This window comes from Ochotona curzoniae, unplaced genomic scaffold, assembly GCF_017591425.1.
Source record: "Ochotona curzoniae isolate NIBS_2020 unplaced genomic scaffold, NIBS_Ocur_1.0 contig_1482, whole genome shotgun sequence".
Lineage (NCBI taxonomy): Eukaryota > Metazoa > Chordata > Mammalia > Lagomorpha > Ochotonidae > Ochotona > Ochotona curzoniae.
In genome coordinates, this window is record NW_024465100.1 from 1,243,961 (window position 1) to 1,261,560 (window position 17,600).

Sequence of the window (17,600 nt, forward strand, 5' to 3'; positions counted from 1 at the left end):
TTCGGCTCTAGGCGGCCGGTTGCCTTTTTAATTTCCCCGAGGCCAGCGCAGCAGGTTTGCTGGCAGCCGCGCGGCCCCGTCGATCGCGCGCACCCCCTTCCTCCACACCCCCCTCTGCAGGCGGCGCGCGGGGACGCGGGCGGGCGCTCGCCCCGCGCCAGGGCCACCTTAAGGCCGCGCTCGCCAGCCTCGGTGGGGCGGCTCCCGGCGCCGCGACCAATGGATCTCCTCCTCTGTTTAAATAGACTCGCCGTGTCAATCATCTTCTTCTTCGTCAGCCTCCCTTCCACCGCCATATTGGGCCACTAAAAAAGGGGGCTCGTCTTTTCGGGGTGTTTTCCGCCCCCTCTCCTCTCTCCACTTTCTCTGCGCGCGGCGCGGCTTGGACGGCGCAAGGCTCAGGGAGCAGACACCCGCGGGCTCGCTCCGGCTGGGATTCGGACGGGCCAGCCCTCCCGCTCCTCCCCTCCCCTCCCCGCCCTCTCGCGCGCCCGCACACTTGATCGGCGGAGGCGGCGGCGGCGGCTTCGGCTGTGCGTCCGGGGCTTCCCCGCTCTGCTCCCGCACCCTGCGCGCCCCCTTAGTGCGGCGGCCACTCGCCTCGGTCGGTCTCTCTTGGCTCCTAGCGCTGTAGTACGCGCGCCGGGCTCGGCTGCGTCTGAGCGTCCGGCTGCGTTCGGTTTTGTTTTGCGGAGAGCCCGCGCTAGAGGAGAGGCGGTGGGGGTCCAGACCGGGCCCAGGGGGTTCAAGATGTCTAACGTGAGAGTGTCCAACGGGAGCCCAGTCCTGGAGCGCACAGACGCCAGGCAGGCGGAGCACCCCAAGCCGTCCGCCTGCAGAAACCTCTTCGGTCCGGTGAATCACGAAGAGCTGAGCCGGGACCTGGAAAAGCACTGCCGAGACATGGAGGAGGCGAGCCAGCGCAAGTGGAATTTCGACTTCCAGAATCACAAGCCCCTGGAGGGCAAGTACGAGTGGCAGGAGGTGGAGAAGGGCAGCTTGCCCGAGTTCTACTACAGACCTCCTCGGCCGCCCAAAGGCGCCTGCAAGGTGCCGGCGCTGGAGATCCAAGACCTCAGCGGAACGCGTCCCGCCGCGCCGGGTGCGGGGTCCCAGGCCAACTCCGAGGACACGCACCTGGGAGATCCAAAGACAGAGCAGTCGGACGGCCCTACAGCCTTGGCCGAGCAGTGCGTCGGGATGAGGAAGCGACCTGCTACGGATGGTAATGATGGCCCCCTACCCCCACCCCGAGCCCCCGAGTCTGTGTATCCCTCCTTGCTCGCGTGCGTGCTCCGGCTCTGCCTTACTAGACTCAGCTTCAGCGTATTCAGATGGGGGGAGGGGTAGCAACTTGATTACGAACCCCGCGGACTGCTTATTTATTTATTTATTTATGGTACCTGGGAGGGTGTTAGTCTTCACGAGTCAAAAGCGGGAGGTTGTAAGATGTGATCATTTTTATCCCCTGTTTCTGCCCACAAAAAAAAAAAGCGCCGTTCTTTTTCTAGGTGGGCAACAAAATTGTAATGTTTCCCAGAGGGACCCCCCCCCCACGCCTCGCCAACTTTTTCCTCCTTCCCTCCCCTTACTCCCCCCACGGGCACCGGGGAGAGGGAGCCGCAGACCACCTGACTGGACGCTGCCCCTTCCAGGGTCTTGGGCGTAGGCGATGGGGTTTTCATCCGCTGGCCACGGGGACCAGCTTGCGCCAGCCATTGTTTGTCCTCATAACGACTGTATGTGTGCGAGTGTGTGTGCGTCTGTTCTTTTAACACTCTCGCTCTTTGCCTTGCAGATACTACCCCTCAAAACAAAAGAGCCAACAGAACAGAAGAAAATGTTTCAGACGGTTCCCCGAACTCCGGTTCGGTAGAGCAGACGCCCAAGAAGCCGGGCCTCAGAAGACGTCAGACGTAAACAACTCGGTGGGTTGATCAGGAAGGGACACCCCCCTTCCACACCCCGTGCTCCACCCCAACCGGGGGGGGGGGTGTGGAAAAAAAAAGTCCAACCCGGACACCCCAGCTGGGCTGCCTGAACCCAGAATACCTTTACACCCCAGCTGACGGGCTGCTGGCAGATAAGGAGCTCGGTAGGGTTTGCGGGGTGTTCCTAGTTTGAGAAGTCAAAAGGGTAGCCGTGGGGCAGGCTGGAAGTCAATATGGAATACTGTAATCCTTCGAAGTTTCTAGCTCTCCTTGAAACACTAACTGCCTAGAGCGAGTGCCTGTGTGTAACCAAGGCCCCTTTCCCCGGTGAGTCCCACTCCACACAGGCTGGGAACAATAGGTCCCCCCTTCCTGCCCCTCACTCCCGGTCCTCTACTCCCTACTCCATCTGCACCAGACCTGGAGGTGCTCCTCAGTCCCCCTTCTCCAGAATTTGAAAATTGGCCCATGCGCAATTAAATAGCAAGCACGAAGGAAAAGTGAGGTGCAGCCAGCTCACCTTGGCTTAGACATGTGAATAGGGAGGTGAGAGGATGTGTGCTTTAACTTGATCAGTTTTCATAAACTGTCACTTTCCCTTTTTACTGATGCCTTTTGGGGAAAACACGGGAACCTACATCTTAAAAACAAACAAAGACAAAACCCTGAAGTTGGAAAGCTCAGAAATACCCAAGTTCCTACGGCATTGCCACTCGTCCTGGAGCTGCAAAGCAGAAGTACGCTTCCCTCCGGCAGAATAAGCAGTCCAGGAACGTGTCAGCTTGTGTATGCTAATCACACCAGGGCAGCGTGATTGGGATATGTGTGGGGGAAGTGGGTGGTAGTTGTCGCGTAGAGTAGGCTCGCCAGTCCAGGAAAAGCCTGGTGTTTTTCATAGAGTAAATGTGTCTCTGTGGATGGCTAATTTGAATCATTCAGCCCTGACTTTACCTGGACAGCTTTCCCTTCCCAGGGATTGATCGCAACTTTCTATCCACAAGTTCTGAGACGCACCCCCCCCAGCACAGTGTAAGTGTAGCCGACGCAGATTCCTCCCGTTCATATTGTCTTTTAAAAACTTCACTTGTAAACACTTCAGAGTCAGTTCAAGACCAGGCATTCAGGCTGCTTGGTCCCACAGAGGATTTCTTGACTTCGCTAAAGGTTTTCAGAACTGCGCTGCAGAGCCTCGACAGCGCAACTCCGTGCGAAATGGAAAAAATTGGGTGACACATTTTCCTGAAGCGACATAAACAACGCCCCGTGCTCGCTGGCTTGTGACTTGCGACCTAGCTCCTCGGAGGAGAAAGCCCCAGACTTAGAGGATTTTGATCTGGCCCTACAGGGAGCCATGTGTTAGTAATGGTGCCAGCTACAAGAACCATAGTGGTACGGGCCTAGGGGAAGGCGTTAGCACTCACTGTAGTCCAGAGAGGAATAAGAAACAAGAGTATTTGCATTTTGGACAATGCTGTTTGTAGGGATTTTCCTTCTGGAGAGCTGTTGTTTCCAAGTATCTTTCAACTTTAGCAAATGGAGCTGCTCTCCAGTGTCGCCATTTCTTCATTTTCCTGTTTCTTTTTTTTTCTCTCCCTGCCCGTTTTTTTTTTTTTTTAACCCAGATTCTCCACGGTCTCTCAGCCTCTGCACTGTTGACATTCGGGGCCGAGTCCTTTGTTGAAGCAGGCTGTCCTGAGCCTTGGAGGGTGTCTGGCAGCCTCCCTGGCCTCTGCCCACCAGATGCCAGTAGCATTCCCCCTCCCACAGTGGTAACAATCAGAAAATGTCTCCAGATCCTGCCAAATGTCCCTTGGGTGGGGGCGGGGGGGCAGCCCATTGCTAGGAACTGCTGCTGTAGCCGAGAAAGGAGACGCACAGGGGACGCATGGTGTCCGCAGGAGCCGACTGTATTCACTGGGTATCAGTACAGATTCCCTTCCCTGCGGCCCTCAGGTGTGTCCTGATCCACGCAGCGAGCCAGTCAGTCCTGTGGCTTCTGCATAACATTTCCCTAGTGCTTTTCTTCCTAATCCTCCCTCTCGCTTTCCTTTTTGCAGCCTTCAGAATATGTTTCCTGGTTTGTCCGAGACACCCCAGCTTGAGGGAGCAAGGAAGATGTACATGACCGATTTAAAGACGTATGGCTGACTCCATGGAACGGACATCTTGTATAAGCACTGAACAGCAACAACACCATAACACTAAAATGTTTAGGCACTCTTAAATGATCTGCCTCTAAAAGCATTGGATGTAGCATTGTGCAATTAGGTTTTTCCTTATTTGCTTCATTGTACTACCTGTGTATATAGTTTTTACCTTTTATGTAGCACATAAACATTGGGGGCAGGGGAGGGCAGGGTGGGGCTGCAGAATTGGCATGGGTGGGTATGAAGAGCTGGCTTCGGTTGATAGCAAGGAAGAAAATATTTGACTTGCCAAGAAGAGAAGCAATTGGATGGAGAAGATTGAATTGTTTTCTTTAAAGATGTAATGTCCCTTTCAGTGAAAAGTGATATATCATATTTTTAAATCATTACCATTTGGACACTGGCTACAAATAGTTGCTTTTTATTTTTATAGGAAGCTTACTTTTATTTGGGCCCTCCAATGATTTTTCTAAGTAGCAGCAAATGGCTTAAAAAAAAAAGCAACCAAAAAATTATCCCAGTGCCTCCCCCCTAAAGTATCTCTTAGTTGGAACTTACCAGTTAATTATTCAGCTGTTTGCTAATCACTCCAGGAAATTCTAGGCAGAAACCTTAAGGTGGACAGGGGGGAATTCTGGACCCCCTCAAATCTGACCATGTATTTTTTGTCACACCAGCTGAGAAATTTTTCTTACATTTTGGTTTCACTTTGGGTTTTGTGGACACAGTCAAAATAATTTTTAAAAATCTGTAACTTCACACACACAAAAAGAGATAGTCTTTCATTTTAAGCTTCTCCTGCTCATTTCTTAATTTGTCCAACAGGAATGAGGGGTTTCTTAAGGAAGGTATGCATAGAGAGAAGGCACACTTGGGGAACAAGTGAAATGCATACTACATCTTTCAACAGTGTTTCTTCATTGCCTGTGTATGTGTATGGAACAGAACCATTTGAAATGTACCTGTGTACATAACTCTGTAAAGACACTGAGAAATTATACTAACTTATTTATGTTAAAAAGAAATTTCTTCTTCTTCTTCTTTTTTAATCTAGACAATATACAAGCCAAAGTGGCATGTCTTGTGCATTTGTAAATGCTTCTTCTGGGTAGAATAGGTTTTTCCCTTCTTCTGTTAAATAATATGGCTGTGCTTAAAAAAGTTGCATACTGAGCCAAGTATAATTTTTTGTAATGTGTGAAAAAAGATACCAATTATTGTTACACATCAAGCAATCAATAAAGAAAACTTCCATAGCTATTCACTGAGTCAGATTTAATGTGCTGCACGAAGCTTAAGGAGTCCTGTTTACACAAACATGGTCTAAGGTAACATTTAGATCATCGAGGCCCACAACTCAAGGATGTTTCCTGTGGCTACGAAATGCAGTTTGTGTTTTCCATATTTTCCTGTGTGGATGCACGAAGCTTTAGCTCTGGAAAGTAAAGGGGGAAAAAAAAAAGTTACATTTTCATAGAAATAATATTGTTCAAGTCCCCTTGAGTTAAAATATATCTTCTGGGGGAGGGATGTGTCAGAACCAAAAATTCTTACATAAGTGTGGACTGGTCACACAACTGCAGGATTGAAAATGAAAGTAACGTGGGGACTCCTGAATTGTGTTATTTGCCCAAGTTCAGTGTTGGGGGGGAGCAATTGTTCAGACCACCTCTCTTTCAAAATACTCAGCTATGTGATGGACCCTGGGGAAATTGGTCAGTATCCTATATTGATTTAGGAATAAATTCATATTTAACTGGGTAACAATATGAAATTTCCCAATTCCTGAGTACACTGCTTATAAACTACACATCCCAAACTGGGTTGCTCTAAATCCCAGGTTGGGCTTTTTTGGGGGTCTCCAGAGTCAATATAGCAGAGATAAAATTTTTATTTAAGAAGAAATTATTTATTTAAAAATTTTGTAAAAAGACAAGCCGTATGAAGTCAGATTTACAAGAATTCCTGTAATTCTACACTCTCTTAAAAAATGTGGCTGGAGTGTAAAAGTAAATTATTTGTTCTAAGGATCTCCAAAGAGGAACAATATTAAAGTCTGATTTGAGGTGAAATTATTTTACCCAAACACTTGCATTTACATCACAGCACCCCAAAAGACGCTCCAAATAAGATGGTATCAGCATTTTTTGACCTGAGATTTTTTTTTTTTTTTTTAAGCAGGATTGAGACTCTTTGTCTGTGTGGAAGAGGAAAATGGGTCTTTGAGTGGAGAGGCCAGTTTTTAAAGAAGGTATCATTATAATCAAAGATTTAAGCTGTTTTTTTTTTTTTTGTGATTCTGTTTAAACTCCCATTTTCACTCTGTTTTTCAGGAAGAGACTGTGTGAGCAAGAAAAACAACTCAAAGAGAGGAAGGAGTGGAGGGTAGGAGCTAATGAAATCAAAGTTCCTCTGAAGGGGGGGGGAGAGATACTTCAAGAAAGTAATGGGGGAAAATGTCCACCGAGTGGTTGCCTGTAACCCATTTTTCCTCTCTTCAAGGGGTCGCCATGCGAAGTTGGAGAGGCTGGGTGTTAACCGCGCCGCGCTGGGGCGAGGTGGATGCTGGCCGCCCCCAGCCATCGGTCCGGCGCCCCTGCACGTCTGTGCTAAAGCCCTCCGAGGCCGCTCCACGGCTCGCATCGTCTTCCCCTCTCCGGACGGGACCGTGGAACCCGTCGCGACCGTCCCTCGAAGGGGCCGCCGGCCACCCCCTGCCCCGCTGCCCCGGCCCCTTGCGCCGCCGTCGTCTCCCCGGAGCGCCGGGTTAGCCCCCCGCGCTCGCCCGCCGCCGCGCCGCGGTTGCGGGGTCTGGCTGGCTTCAACAGGAGGGCGGGGAGAACAAAAAAAAGGCCAGCGGGTCTCGCTCCTCGTCGGTCCGTGGCAGCCCGCCGCCGCGCGCCGTTCCCGCGCCCGGGGTGCCCGCAGGCCGCTGAGGACGGCCGCGCCTCTGCCAGCGCAGGCGGGCTGCCTAGTTCGTCTCAGCAACTTTGTTCCTTCACCGCGTCTCCTCCCGGGCTAAAGAAGCCGCGGAAGCCCCCCTATTCCTCCTGGCCGCACTCTGCGCTGGGGCACCCCGCCGCCTCCGGAGCGGCGCGGGACCCTGGGCGCGTTGGAGAGACCACCTTCCAGGGCGCGGACCCTCCGAGGCAGCAGCCCGCTCCCACCCCTGCCCCGGGCTCCAATGATCCGCGGCCCCGCGCATTTCGAAAGCCTCGGCGGCTCGCCGGCGCTCGGTGAGGGCCGCAGCCGCTCGCCGGACGCGCCGAACGCCCGGCCGACTGCGAGGGTCGCCGGGGCCCGCCTCGCAAGGCTCCCCAGGAGCCTCCCCCGGCTGCCCCGGCGCGGAGGAGGAACTGAGGCAAAATGTAGCCAAAGGGCCGAGAGCCGAGGCCTGGGGGTCCGCGGGCCAGGCGGGGGGCCAGCGAGGCAGGCGGCCATGAGGGCCTCGGAGCGCCCACCGCCCCCCACGGCCGCCCCCGCGGAGGCCGCGGATCGCCGCCTTCGCCATTTCCTCGCCCTCCGTGCTGTGGCTGTACACTTGCCCTTTCGGCGCTTTTAAGAGGTGTTTTCCGAGCTCCTCTAACGTCTCCAAAGTGTTTTCAGAGTGTACTTTTTGTTTGGTCGAGTTGTCATCTCTTTCACCTGAGCCACACCCTATAGGCACCTTCTCCCTCTCGACTGAATAGTAAGACCAAGAATTTTTAAAAAGTAAAATAAATTAAATGACTAGAACTAAGTAGGGGTGAAGCGGCCCACGGCTGAGCTAGAAGACCTCGGGGGGCGGGGGGCACGTCCGGGACCTGGCGCGCAGGGGCCGGGTAGGGCGGGGTCGGCCCTGGTCTGAACCGAAAGTGCAGGCTTTGCGCGCCAACTGCACTCCTCCAGGCGGCCACGGCGCGCGTGCCCTGTCTCCCGCGCGTGGGGGCAAGAACGAGGTAGACCGGGGCAGGGGTAGACCCAGGAAGAGCTCAGGAGGGCTTTGGGCGCGAAACCTCGACGGGCCGGCCGCACAAGGGACGCGGAGGCCCGGGATTGCATCACTGCGGCGCGCCCCCCCTCTCTCCTCCGCCATTCCCCACCCTTGGCCCAGCCCCGGGCCGGACTCCGCCGAGCGGCTACCATCATGGCGCTCGGGCCCGGCCGGGCCGCGCCTCCCGCGCTCAGTCCCGGGGCGTCCGGGCCGCAGCCACCGAGCTCGCACCAAGCACTTGGCAAACATCGGCCCCTCCCGGGAGCGCAGGCCCGCCTCCCTTCCCTCCCTTCCTCCCTCCCTTCTTCCTCTCTCTCTCTTTCTGCCCCCCCTTCTGGTGCGTGCGCGCGCGCGCGCGCGTGTGTGCATGTGTGCGTGTGTGCAGCAGAGAACTTGAAGATTATTTTTTTTTCCTCTCTCTCTCTCTTTCTCTCTCTCTCTCTCCCTCTCTCTTTTTTTCCTCCTCCCGTGCTGGTGGTTGTAAACTTGATTGGCATTGGCTGCGCCCACTGACCCCTGCGCGGAGTCCACTGAAGATTTAAGGTGGATCCGAGAGGCTGCGGCTGCAGGCGGAGTCTCGCGCTCGAGCTGATTTTGCAGGGGGAGAAAAAAAAAAAAAAGCCCCAAACCGTGAGCCCGCCGCGTCGTACGAATCCCGCGCGGTACCAGCCCCGCGCCCGCCGCGCCCCGCCCACCCTGCCCGCCGCGCTGCCCCCGCCCAGCCGCCGCTCCTTCGCCATTGGCCCGCGTGTGCAGTTTGAATTTTTTTTTTTTTTTTGCAAAGCTTGTTTTTTTTTTTTTTTCTGAAAAATACAGTATCGTAGATGGTGTGATTCGCAACTTCCTTCGGCGGCGCGAGGTGGGGTGTTTTAGCTGGCTGTGTGCAGGCGGGAGGGAGGGGGCGGGCGGAGCGGCCGGTGGCCGGGTTCGCTCCCGGAGCGTGGCGCACGGTGTGCGGGGGCGGTGGAGCACGCAAGCGGCTTCGAGGTGTAGCCTCAGCGGGCACGGATGCCCGGGGTGCACCCTTCCACCGGCTGTTGGCCAGGGACAGCAGGATCCTGGTGAGGATGCACCGTTCCCCAGTCTTGGACAGGTAGAAGCGGGGAGGGCAGAGGGGTGACCTGGCGGGTGAAGGAGAAAGAACACCTTCGGGTGATCGAGTCAGAGTGGAGGTGGAAATACATCGAGCAAAAACGTATTCTTTCCAGTGCCGCTCCAAGTCCCGTCGGCGTTCAAGCAGTTGGTGTCCTTTTTACTGAGGGAAAGAAAAAAAAAAAAAAAACCGTTTGGGGTCGGTGATTTGGAAGTGTTTTGGGATGAGCTTGTATCTGTAAACCAAATCGAGATAGTGACTTGATGTGCCCTTGATTTCTGGGTTCGAGCAAGTGCGTTAAGGTTGAGGGTTAAGGTTAGTAGGAATACAGCCGGGATAGAGAAGCTGTCACTTTTAATTTAGAACCCAATTGTGTTTTACTGTGAACCCTTCTCAAAGCTTCTAAGAATTCCGTTTAATCTCCAAATCACGCTGTGTCCACATGAGCGTTTACACATCTCTGTTAGCTGCTATACTGCAGAGGATTTTTAACACAATAGCTAGCCCTGGCCTTCAACAGTTCCTAACCCAGGGCTGATGTTTGTCAGCGAACTCCTGCAATTCTTAGCCTAACAAAACCATTCAAACCAACTAAGTGCCACCAACCTCGGGCAAATCAACCTGCTTTGCATCCTTAGCAAGCCCGCATCAGGATGGGTCACTAGTCACCCTGTACCTCCCCGGGACCCACCTAAGCAGGGCGGACCCCGAGGAAACACACAGGCCTTGCTATGGGAACATGGTCCAAAAGGTTCAAGCATCAAAGCAGGATTTGGACCAATAACTTTCAAAGTCTGTTCTAGACGCTGTAGTTCCAGCCTTTACACGTCTATATTTCCACTAAATTAGGCTATTCTCCTTGGTTTTCAGCCAGCTGTGCTGTCCAGTAGCCAGTTACCCTGAGTGTGTGTGTGTGTGTGTGTGCGCAGGGGGGACAGTTAGCCAAGCACTCAAATGTGGCCGGTCTAGACTGCAGTGTGCTGTTAGGTGTAACACGCTCAGCAGGAGAGTGTGAAAGAAAAATGTTAAATATCTCATTTGTAATTTCCATGTTTATTATGTCACAATATTTCTGAGATGTTGGGTTGAATAAAACATTGTTAAATGAATTTTATCTGCTCCCTTTTGCAGTCTTCAGTATGGTCACTGGTCCATTTGACTCACAGCTACCTCGAACGATCTGCTGGAAAATTGATGCTCTAGATGAACTCCTGTCATGGACTGGAGGCCCCTTCTTGAAGAATGGCGACTAACAATGCTGGCACCTCCATGTCCAAATTGAAGTAAGGCCCCAAAGTCAGCTTCTAGAATTGTTGAATAGAATCCTGCCAATATCTGGTCTTGAACACCTAGGGTTAGAGTCCAAATGTTGGGAATGTAACGCGGTTATTAAAAAAAGTGCTACTTAAGGCCTTTTTGGCCAATGTGTGGTTCCATAAGATTTTAGTGCAACTGAAAAGTTCCTATTATCATCATGTGGCTCAGTGATGCTGATGTAAACAGACCTGTAGCATTGACAGGTGTACATCCCATACAGTTTTGGTCCAGTGCATAGGCTTTGATAATGAACGACTAGTTACAGACTTAGTATTTGTTATATATTTAGAGAAAATTTTTGTCTGTGTGACAGGCAGAGTCAGAAAATTTAAGATGCCAAAGCTGAGGCCTGGCAACTGAGTCCAGGTCTTGTCCGTTGATGGCAGGAACAACACGAGCCCTGCCCTGCTGCCTCCCAGGGTCCACGTGAGCAGAAAGCTGGTGTTAGGAGCAGTGATGGGTAGCTAACCTAGAACTGCAGTGTGGAATGCAGACAACTGCCTTGCCACGCACCTAGCTAGGTACACACATGTATTTTAATCAGTGTTTTAGAGTTTACTCCTTTTTTTTTTTTAAGTGAAGTGTGGAATACCCTCAGGGAGGCCCTTTGGTAGACAGTCCAGGGCACACCTTTTGTTCTCATCAGAGGTGACCACTGCCTGCTCATTATTGCCCCAAGACCTTCCAGGAGGACAAGGTGTGAAGACAGGGACACAGATGAGCCGCACCCCATATGGGTGTAGGCTATTGTGGTTTTTCTCTTAGTTTTTGTAAAGCTGTTGCAATGCATTTGTTTTAAGCTAATCGTTATAACAAAAATCACCATGTTTTGAAAAGAAAGTCAAATGTTTATAAGGTAAGAAAGTGACAGTAAGATCAGGTGAATGTTGAAGAAAGAAAAAAATTTATAGAACGAATCTAGCATAGCCTGAGTGTAGAGTGTAAGTCTCTGGAGGCAGACAGGAGAGTCATTCTCTCACTCACTGACTCTCCCTGCACAGCTTTCAGTCCTACAGCTTGCTGGATTCATGGGCAGTACCCACCCGGGGGCACATTCTCCCATCTTTTACACCACGGTTCTGCACCTTTCCTGTGATTGGATACAGACTCACTGCGTGCGGTAACAGTAACATGGTGTGTGGCCTGGAGGGGGAGGCTGTGTGTTCCATAGGTGGGTACTTCAGATAAGCTTCCTGTTGGTGCTAAAACTTCTGGAAAATTTGAAAAACTTTACTATACACTTTTCCCTTTAAGGTTTTGAAGGTCTCTCGTATTCATTTATCTTGCATTAAAATAAACTTGTGTCTTTTAATTCTATTTTCCATTTTTTGTCTTTTCAGATATATATATATTTATTTATTTGTTTATTTATTTGAAAGAGGGATAGGGAGAGGAAAGAGGAAAGCGACAGAGGGAATTCTGTTTGCTGTTCACTCCCCCGGATAGTCACAATAGCCTGCACTGGTCCAGGCTGCAGCTAGGAGCTTGGAACTCCATCTGGATCTCCCATGTGAGTGGCAGGGGACCAAGCACTTGGGTCATAACCTGGAGCATCAACAGGGAGCTGGATTCGGAGCAGAGTAGCTGGTGTGGTACAGGTGTCACAAATGGTCAACTTGCTATGTCGTAACACCAGTGCCCCCATGAACTTTGAAGTTCCCACATACAGCCCAGCTATGTGGTGGGCTGTCTAAGTACATGTCATGGTGTGCACTCAGCAATGGGATCCTCTCATGTTGCGCTGCCTAGCACATAGCCACCATGAAGTGACACATGATTGTGTGTCTATAAGGAGATCAGATGGGGTCACCACGGCTTTCTGCACGATGGAGATAGATGAAGAAGTCCCATAGATGAGGAATGACAGAAACAGACTCCAAAAAAGAAAAACCTCCACAAGTAACTTTTCACTACCAGTCCTCAGGGGACAGAAGAGTGGTGGGAAGACACAGCGGTCTCAATGGAAACAGTCTGACAGGTGGCTTGGACAAAGGGAACGGTGCCCCATGGAGGAGTGCTCACCAGGTTGAAACTGGAAGTCCTTCCTAATGAATCTATACCTTTACACCACATCCTGAGAATGAGGGGGGTGATGACTGATTAATTTGAGAGGCATTTGGGCAGGGGGAGAGACATACTCCTCGTTTGCTGATTCACTCCTCAGACACCTGCCGTGACAGGAGCCAGAAAGTCAGCCTGTGAATGGCAGGGACCTAGTTACTTGAGCCTCAGTGTCCCAAGGGTATGCATGGGCAGGGAACTGGAGTCAGAAACTGGAGCACTCCGTGGGAGACAAGCCCTAGGCCAATGCTTTCGTGTAGGCCAGGTGCCTGCCCCTCCAGTGGGTTCTGGTCATGTTATTTAATTTCATTGCTCTACCAAGCAGGCACCCAGGATCATATCATTGTTGTTATTGTTATTATTACTTAGTTACTTTGGGATTATATACATATATAGATTATATATACATATATGTATATGTATGTATTTCAAGATGCAGTTCCATAGACTCAGGATTTCCCCTCCCTCTTCCCCATTCCCCTCCCCCACTGTTTCCCCTGTATTATTACAACAGTATAATCCTTCAACATCACAAGTCCAACATTCTATTTAAATGCATCATGACATTGTAGGAGTAGACGATGGTGAAGTCCAGAATCCTATCGTCAAGATGTATTTAACAGCTTCATTGGCAGTCTTTTATTCAGGACTATATATTATTTTAAACACTGTGAATATTGAATTTGTTTCCATGTATGATAAAATTAGTCTTCCACACCCCTTTGCTTTCCTTTTTCCCCCCATAAATGTGGATTTGTCTTAAAGTGGGCTCTTTATCTCACATTTCTATATCAGGATACATTTCTGAAGAAGTAAAGAAAGTGAAATAGATAAAAACGTGCAGGGAGCCGGATGAGAAGTGGAGCTGCTGGGATTAGAACCGGCGCCCATACGGGATGCCAGCGCATTCAAGGCAAGGACTTGAACAAGGACACTACCGTGCTGGGCCCCCATTTTGAGCATTTTAAGATGTCCAGTCTGACGACACAAAGAGCTTTCACACTGCTTAGTGACTATGGCCTCTGGGTCATTTTCTTCCAACTTTTCTTATGATAGCTTTTTCCATGCACGTTTTTATTTTTAGCTTATCAAAGGGATCAATATGTTATATCTTATGAATTAAATATTTTGTGTCATACCTGGAAAGCCCTTCCCTTCTCTGAGATTTTATTTTTCCAATGCTTTTCCTGAAATACAAACTGTATTGAGAAGTCAGATGTTTCGTTAAAAGAAGTATAGTTAGGATTACCCAGACACATGGGCAGCTATTCTTGCTTTTTTAAAAAAGAATTTTTTTTAAAGATTTATTTTTATTATTTTTTTTTATTGGAAAGGCGGATATACAGAGAGGAGAGACAGAGAGGAAGATCTTCCGTCCGATGATTCACTCCCCAAACGAGCGCAAGGGCCGATGCTATGCCAGTCCGAAGCCAGGAGCCTCCCACACGGGTGCAGGGTCCCAAAGCTTTGGGCCATCCTCGACTGCTCTCCCGGACCACAGGCAGGGAGCTGGAAGGGAAGCGGGGCTGCTGGGATAGAACCGGCGGCCATATGGGATCCCGGGCGTGCAAGGCGAGGACCCTCAACCACTTGCGCCACCGCGCCGGGCCCAAAAAGAATTTTTACTAACGTATTTCTATTAATTTGAAAAGGAATGAGAGAGATCATCTGTCCACAGGTTCACACCCCCAAACGTACTGCACCATCCAGGGCTGGGCCAGGCCAGAATCCAGAGCACAGAATTCCATCTGGGCCTCACACACGGGTGATGGGAGCCCACTATCTCAGCGATCACCGGCCACCCCCCAGGAACATGGGCCAGAAATTGGAATCAGGACGGAAGTTGGGACTTGAACCCAAGCTCTCTGACATGGGATGAGGCTTCCCAAGTGTGGTCTAACCGCCGTGTTGGCAGTCCACCCTCATTATTCTTTCTTGATGGCTTGGTCTTTGTTTTCCTCCTTTTTATCTAAGGTTTTTTGTAGTTTCACTGGTGACCAAGGAAACAAGGAATGCGTGCGTGAGGAAGCCATGGCCTGCGTGAGCCATCACCCAGGTTCATTTCTCTCCCCCAAACCACCTCATCTTGGGTTAATGGCCTTGCTTTACCTGGCCCTTGGCATTCCTCAGCTCAGTTGTTTCCAAACAGCACACAGGCTTTTGTGACACACTCTCACCCATTCCTGCTTCCCATCTCTTTATCATCAGTAATCCACGTCTCCAGAATCCTTGCCTGCCTCCGGTTTTTCCTTCAAACACTCCATTCTTTCACATTTTGTTTCTTTGTTTTGATTTCTTATTTATTGGATAGGGAGAGGCGAGACAGAGAGAGAGAGAGGAGAGAAAGCTAAAAACCTAAAGAGAACCTCCACATTATCTGTTGGTTCCAAGTGCTCACAATAGCCAGGGCTGAGCCAGGCCAAAGCCAGGAACCTAGAACTCCAACTTGGTCTCCCACATGGGCGGCAGGGACCCCAGGGTGCTTATTAGCAGGGATCTAGGTTGAAAGAGAAGCAAAAGCACAAACCCAGGCCCTGCTATATGGGATATAGGTGTCCCAAGCAATGTCTAAACTGCTGCACCAAACAGCCATTCCTCGACTGTCTTTTAAAAGCTTTGAGCATAGTTTATTGCACTACATGAGAAGTATGAAATGTCTAAATCAGTAGAGTGAGAAAATAATGTGTGGGTAGGTAAGTGGTGTTATAGGTGGCTAAACATTTGGAGAAAACTGCTGAATATGCAACACATGTGTGTGAGTATTTTATATTTTTATACACTGTGGGTTTAACATGTGTAGTCCATGATTGCACAATTCCTGTCTATAATAAATCTTGGGAAATAGTAAGATTTATGACCAAAAATCTTATTTTTCATCAGAATAATCGTTTGCAGTGTTATAATTAGCTTTTATAAAGAGGTGAACAAACCAAATGAATGATTTCTATTGAACCCTCTTTAGTATATCCAGGAATAACACAGATTGCAGTCATTAAGACAGCGCAGGTGGCTTAATATGTATTCACAGGAAACGTTGTCTGTAAGACACAGGGGCCAGTGATGCAGTGTAGCACCTGTGGCATTGGCAATCCATATGAGCATCTGGCTGCTCTGCTTCTGATCCAACGCCCTGCTAATGGCATGGGAAAGCAGCAGAAGACAGTCAATGTGCTTGAGTCCCTGACCGCATGTGGGAGACCGAGAAAAAGCCTCTGGCTTTGTCTCAACCCGTCTCTGGCTCTGGTGCCCATTTGGGGAGTGAGCCGGAGGGTAGACGACCTCTCGCTGTCTCTCCTCTCTCTGCATTTCTGTCTTTCAACTAAAAATAAATAAACCTTTTTTAAAAAGGACATTAAGGCAAAAAGCTGGCATAAGCAATATTTATGGTATGGAACCATTTTCTGTGAAAGGTAAAATATAAAATATATAAAACCAGAACAAAAAGCATAAAATAAACATCATATAACATATAAAGTAAAATAAAAATTATTTGTGAAAAATAAAAATATGCTCATACATGTAACATTTATCTGGAAACATTAAAGTTTCCTAACTTCTGATTGGAAGATACTTTCTCTTAAACATCTTTGTATTGATTGCATTTTTATAACAGCTTTTTAATATTTCTAGAACTTCTCAAATGCCCAGATGGATTACAGAGGAGTGTGTATATGTGTGTGTGTGCCTGTGTGCATATTATATACACATAGCTTCGTGTGCAGGGTACATAAGTGAGATATCCATACCACTGGAATTAACCCAGGGATATTGTAAACAACAGAAACTTGCAGCTTTGCCCTCTCTCCTTGCTAACAGTATTCCACACTCGCACTGCCTCATCCTTTGCACATGCAGGGAAACAGTGTGGAGATTAGCAGATCCAGTAGCTGCCCTGGCTTGGTTACTGAGGACACAGGGCTGGGACAGTCATTTTCAATTTCGAGTTAGTTTCTAGGAGGACCTGAAGTAAATCTTAAAAGTGAGGGATGTTGAGTTTGGGGAATTGCTTCATTCTGTCTTTGCATTTACAGTTGAGAAAATATTGATTCTTTCTTTCCTGTCTTGGGGGGAGGTTCAACGAGAGGATGGATGGGTTCCTTCTGACTCTCTGAGCTGTGAGATTGTGCATTCCATCACTGAAGAGCAAGTGCTTGTCCAAGGAAGCTATAGTCCTCAGTTTGGCCACAAACCACAAATCCACCAAACTCAAAAGGAGATGATAGTACAATTGCGTAGGCTGAACCAGGCTCGTTTATTATCTCATTGGGAAAGAGCATGTGAATGTGTAACTGAATATTTGCTTAGTGGTGTTAAATGTTGCTTTGTTGTTGCATGTACACTCGGGAGCCTTCTGGGCGAGGCTACTGTCCTAAAGCCACAGTCTGTTAGAGGAAGTAGACCAGATGGCATTACAGGGAGTGTGTGGAAAGAGATATGGATGGAAAGGATGTCACAATTCAGCTTCGAGCTCTGACAACTTGAGCTCCATCCAAGGTTTCCCAGCTGGGGAGTAAGCGGGGCCTGCACCCCAAGCTCTGTTATTTCCCCCCCTAAGTAAAGGGGCCTTCACAAATCTACCTGTCCAAGGGGGTGCCTCCCTCACGTTCCAGTCCTGTAGAATGCTGGAAAAGACAGAAACAGGAAGCAGAACCTGGTGATAGGGGCTAAGAAATTGCTCTTAAAAAATGACCTGGTAGCTAGGACCTGGAGGCTGAGCAGAAGTCAAGCAAGTGAAGGAGTTGGGGGAAGGAGAGTCATCCAGGCAGACCCTGGTCCAAGGCAGCAAACCAGGGAAGGACTTAGAAATCAAATGTTTGTGGGGCTGGGTGTTTAGCGGAGTGGCTAAGACACTGCTTGTAATGACGGCATCCCCCATGGGAGTGCCTGGGTTTGAGTTGTAGCTCCCTCTCTGAGTCTATCTCCCTGCGAATGTGCACCTTGTGAAATAGCAGGTGACGGCTTAAGTAGCTGGCTCCCCACCACTAACACAGGAGACCTGGGTGTATTCTTGGCTCTTGGACTTGGTTTGCTCCAGCCCTGCCTTTCAGCAAGCAGATGGAAAGTCTGCCTCTGTCTCT

General features: G+C 49.7%; 3 protein-coding genes and 1 long non-coding RNA gene across 8 annotated transcripts in view; 3 read left to right on the forward strand and 1 right to left on the reverse strand.

Annotated features, from left to right (window-relative positions):
* The first annotated feature begins 244 nt into the window (after window positions 1–244).
* On the forward strand, window positions 245–5,338 carry CDKN1B (cyclin dependent kinase inhibitor 1B). The gene is made up of 3 exons (XM_040967121.1): window positions 245–1,225; window positions 1,799–1,928; window positions 3,989–5,338. The coding sequence occupies exons 1-2, from the start codon at window positions 751–753 to the stop codon at window positions 1,918–1,920; spliced, it is 597 nt and encodes a 198-aa protein (XP_040823055.1). The 5' UTR covers window positions 245–750; the 3' UTR covers window positions 1,921–1,928; window positions 3,989–5,338.
* LOC121147334 lies at window positions 5,339–8,644 on the reverse strand. Its single transcript, XR_005882363.1, has 2 exons — window positions 8,566–8,644; window positions 5,339–5,513 (listed from the first exon to the last, which is right to left on the reverse strand). It is a non-coding gene; the product is annotated as an uncharacterized LOC121147334 (long non-coding RNA).
* Window positions 8,645–8,827: 183 nt separating this feature from the next.
* Window positions 8,828–17,600, forward strand: part of APOLD1 (apolipoprotein L domain containing 1) — a 40,030-nt gene continuing 31,257 nt past the window's right edge. Inside the window, exons 1-3 of one of the 5 annotated variants that reach the window (XM_040967171.1) lie at window positions 8,828–8,910; window positions 10,276–10,427; window positions 11,463–11,595. In XM_040967171.1, coding sequence (XP_040823105.1) covers window positions 10,387–10,427; window positions 11,463–11,595 — 174 coding nt within the window. In that variant the 5' untranslated portion in view covers window positions 8,828–8,910; window positions 10,276–10,386. The other 4 variants (XM_040967179.1, XM_040967187.1, XM_040967195.1 and 1 more) reach the window with 4 other exon arrangements.
* Window positions 11,547–17,600, forward strand: part of DDX47 (DEAD-box helicase 47) — a 57,350-nt gene continuing 51,296 nt past the window's right edge. Inside the window, exon 1 of the mRNA XM_040967162.1 lies at window positions 11,547–11,595. The gene's annotated coding sequence lies outside the window, so the exon portion shown is untranslated. The remainder of the gene's footprint in view (window positions 11,596–17,600) is intronic.

What these genes read in the sequence shown, in the direction of transcription:
- CDKN1B (XM_040967121.1), top strand. Translation starts at nt 751, where the DNA reads ATGTCTAACGTGAGAGTGTCCAACGGGAGCCCAGTCCTGGAGCGCACA. An exon ending in GAAGCGACCTGCTACGGATG is followed by an intron (nt 1,226 to 1,798) that starts GTAATGATGGCC and finishes TTTGCCTTGCAG; the next exon opens with ATACTACCCCTCAAAACAAA.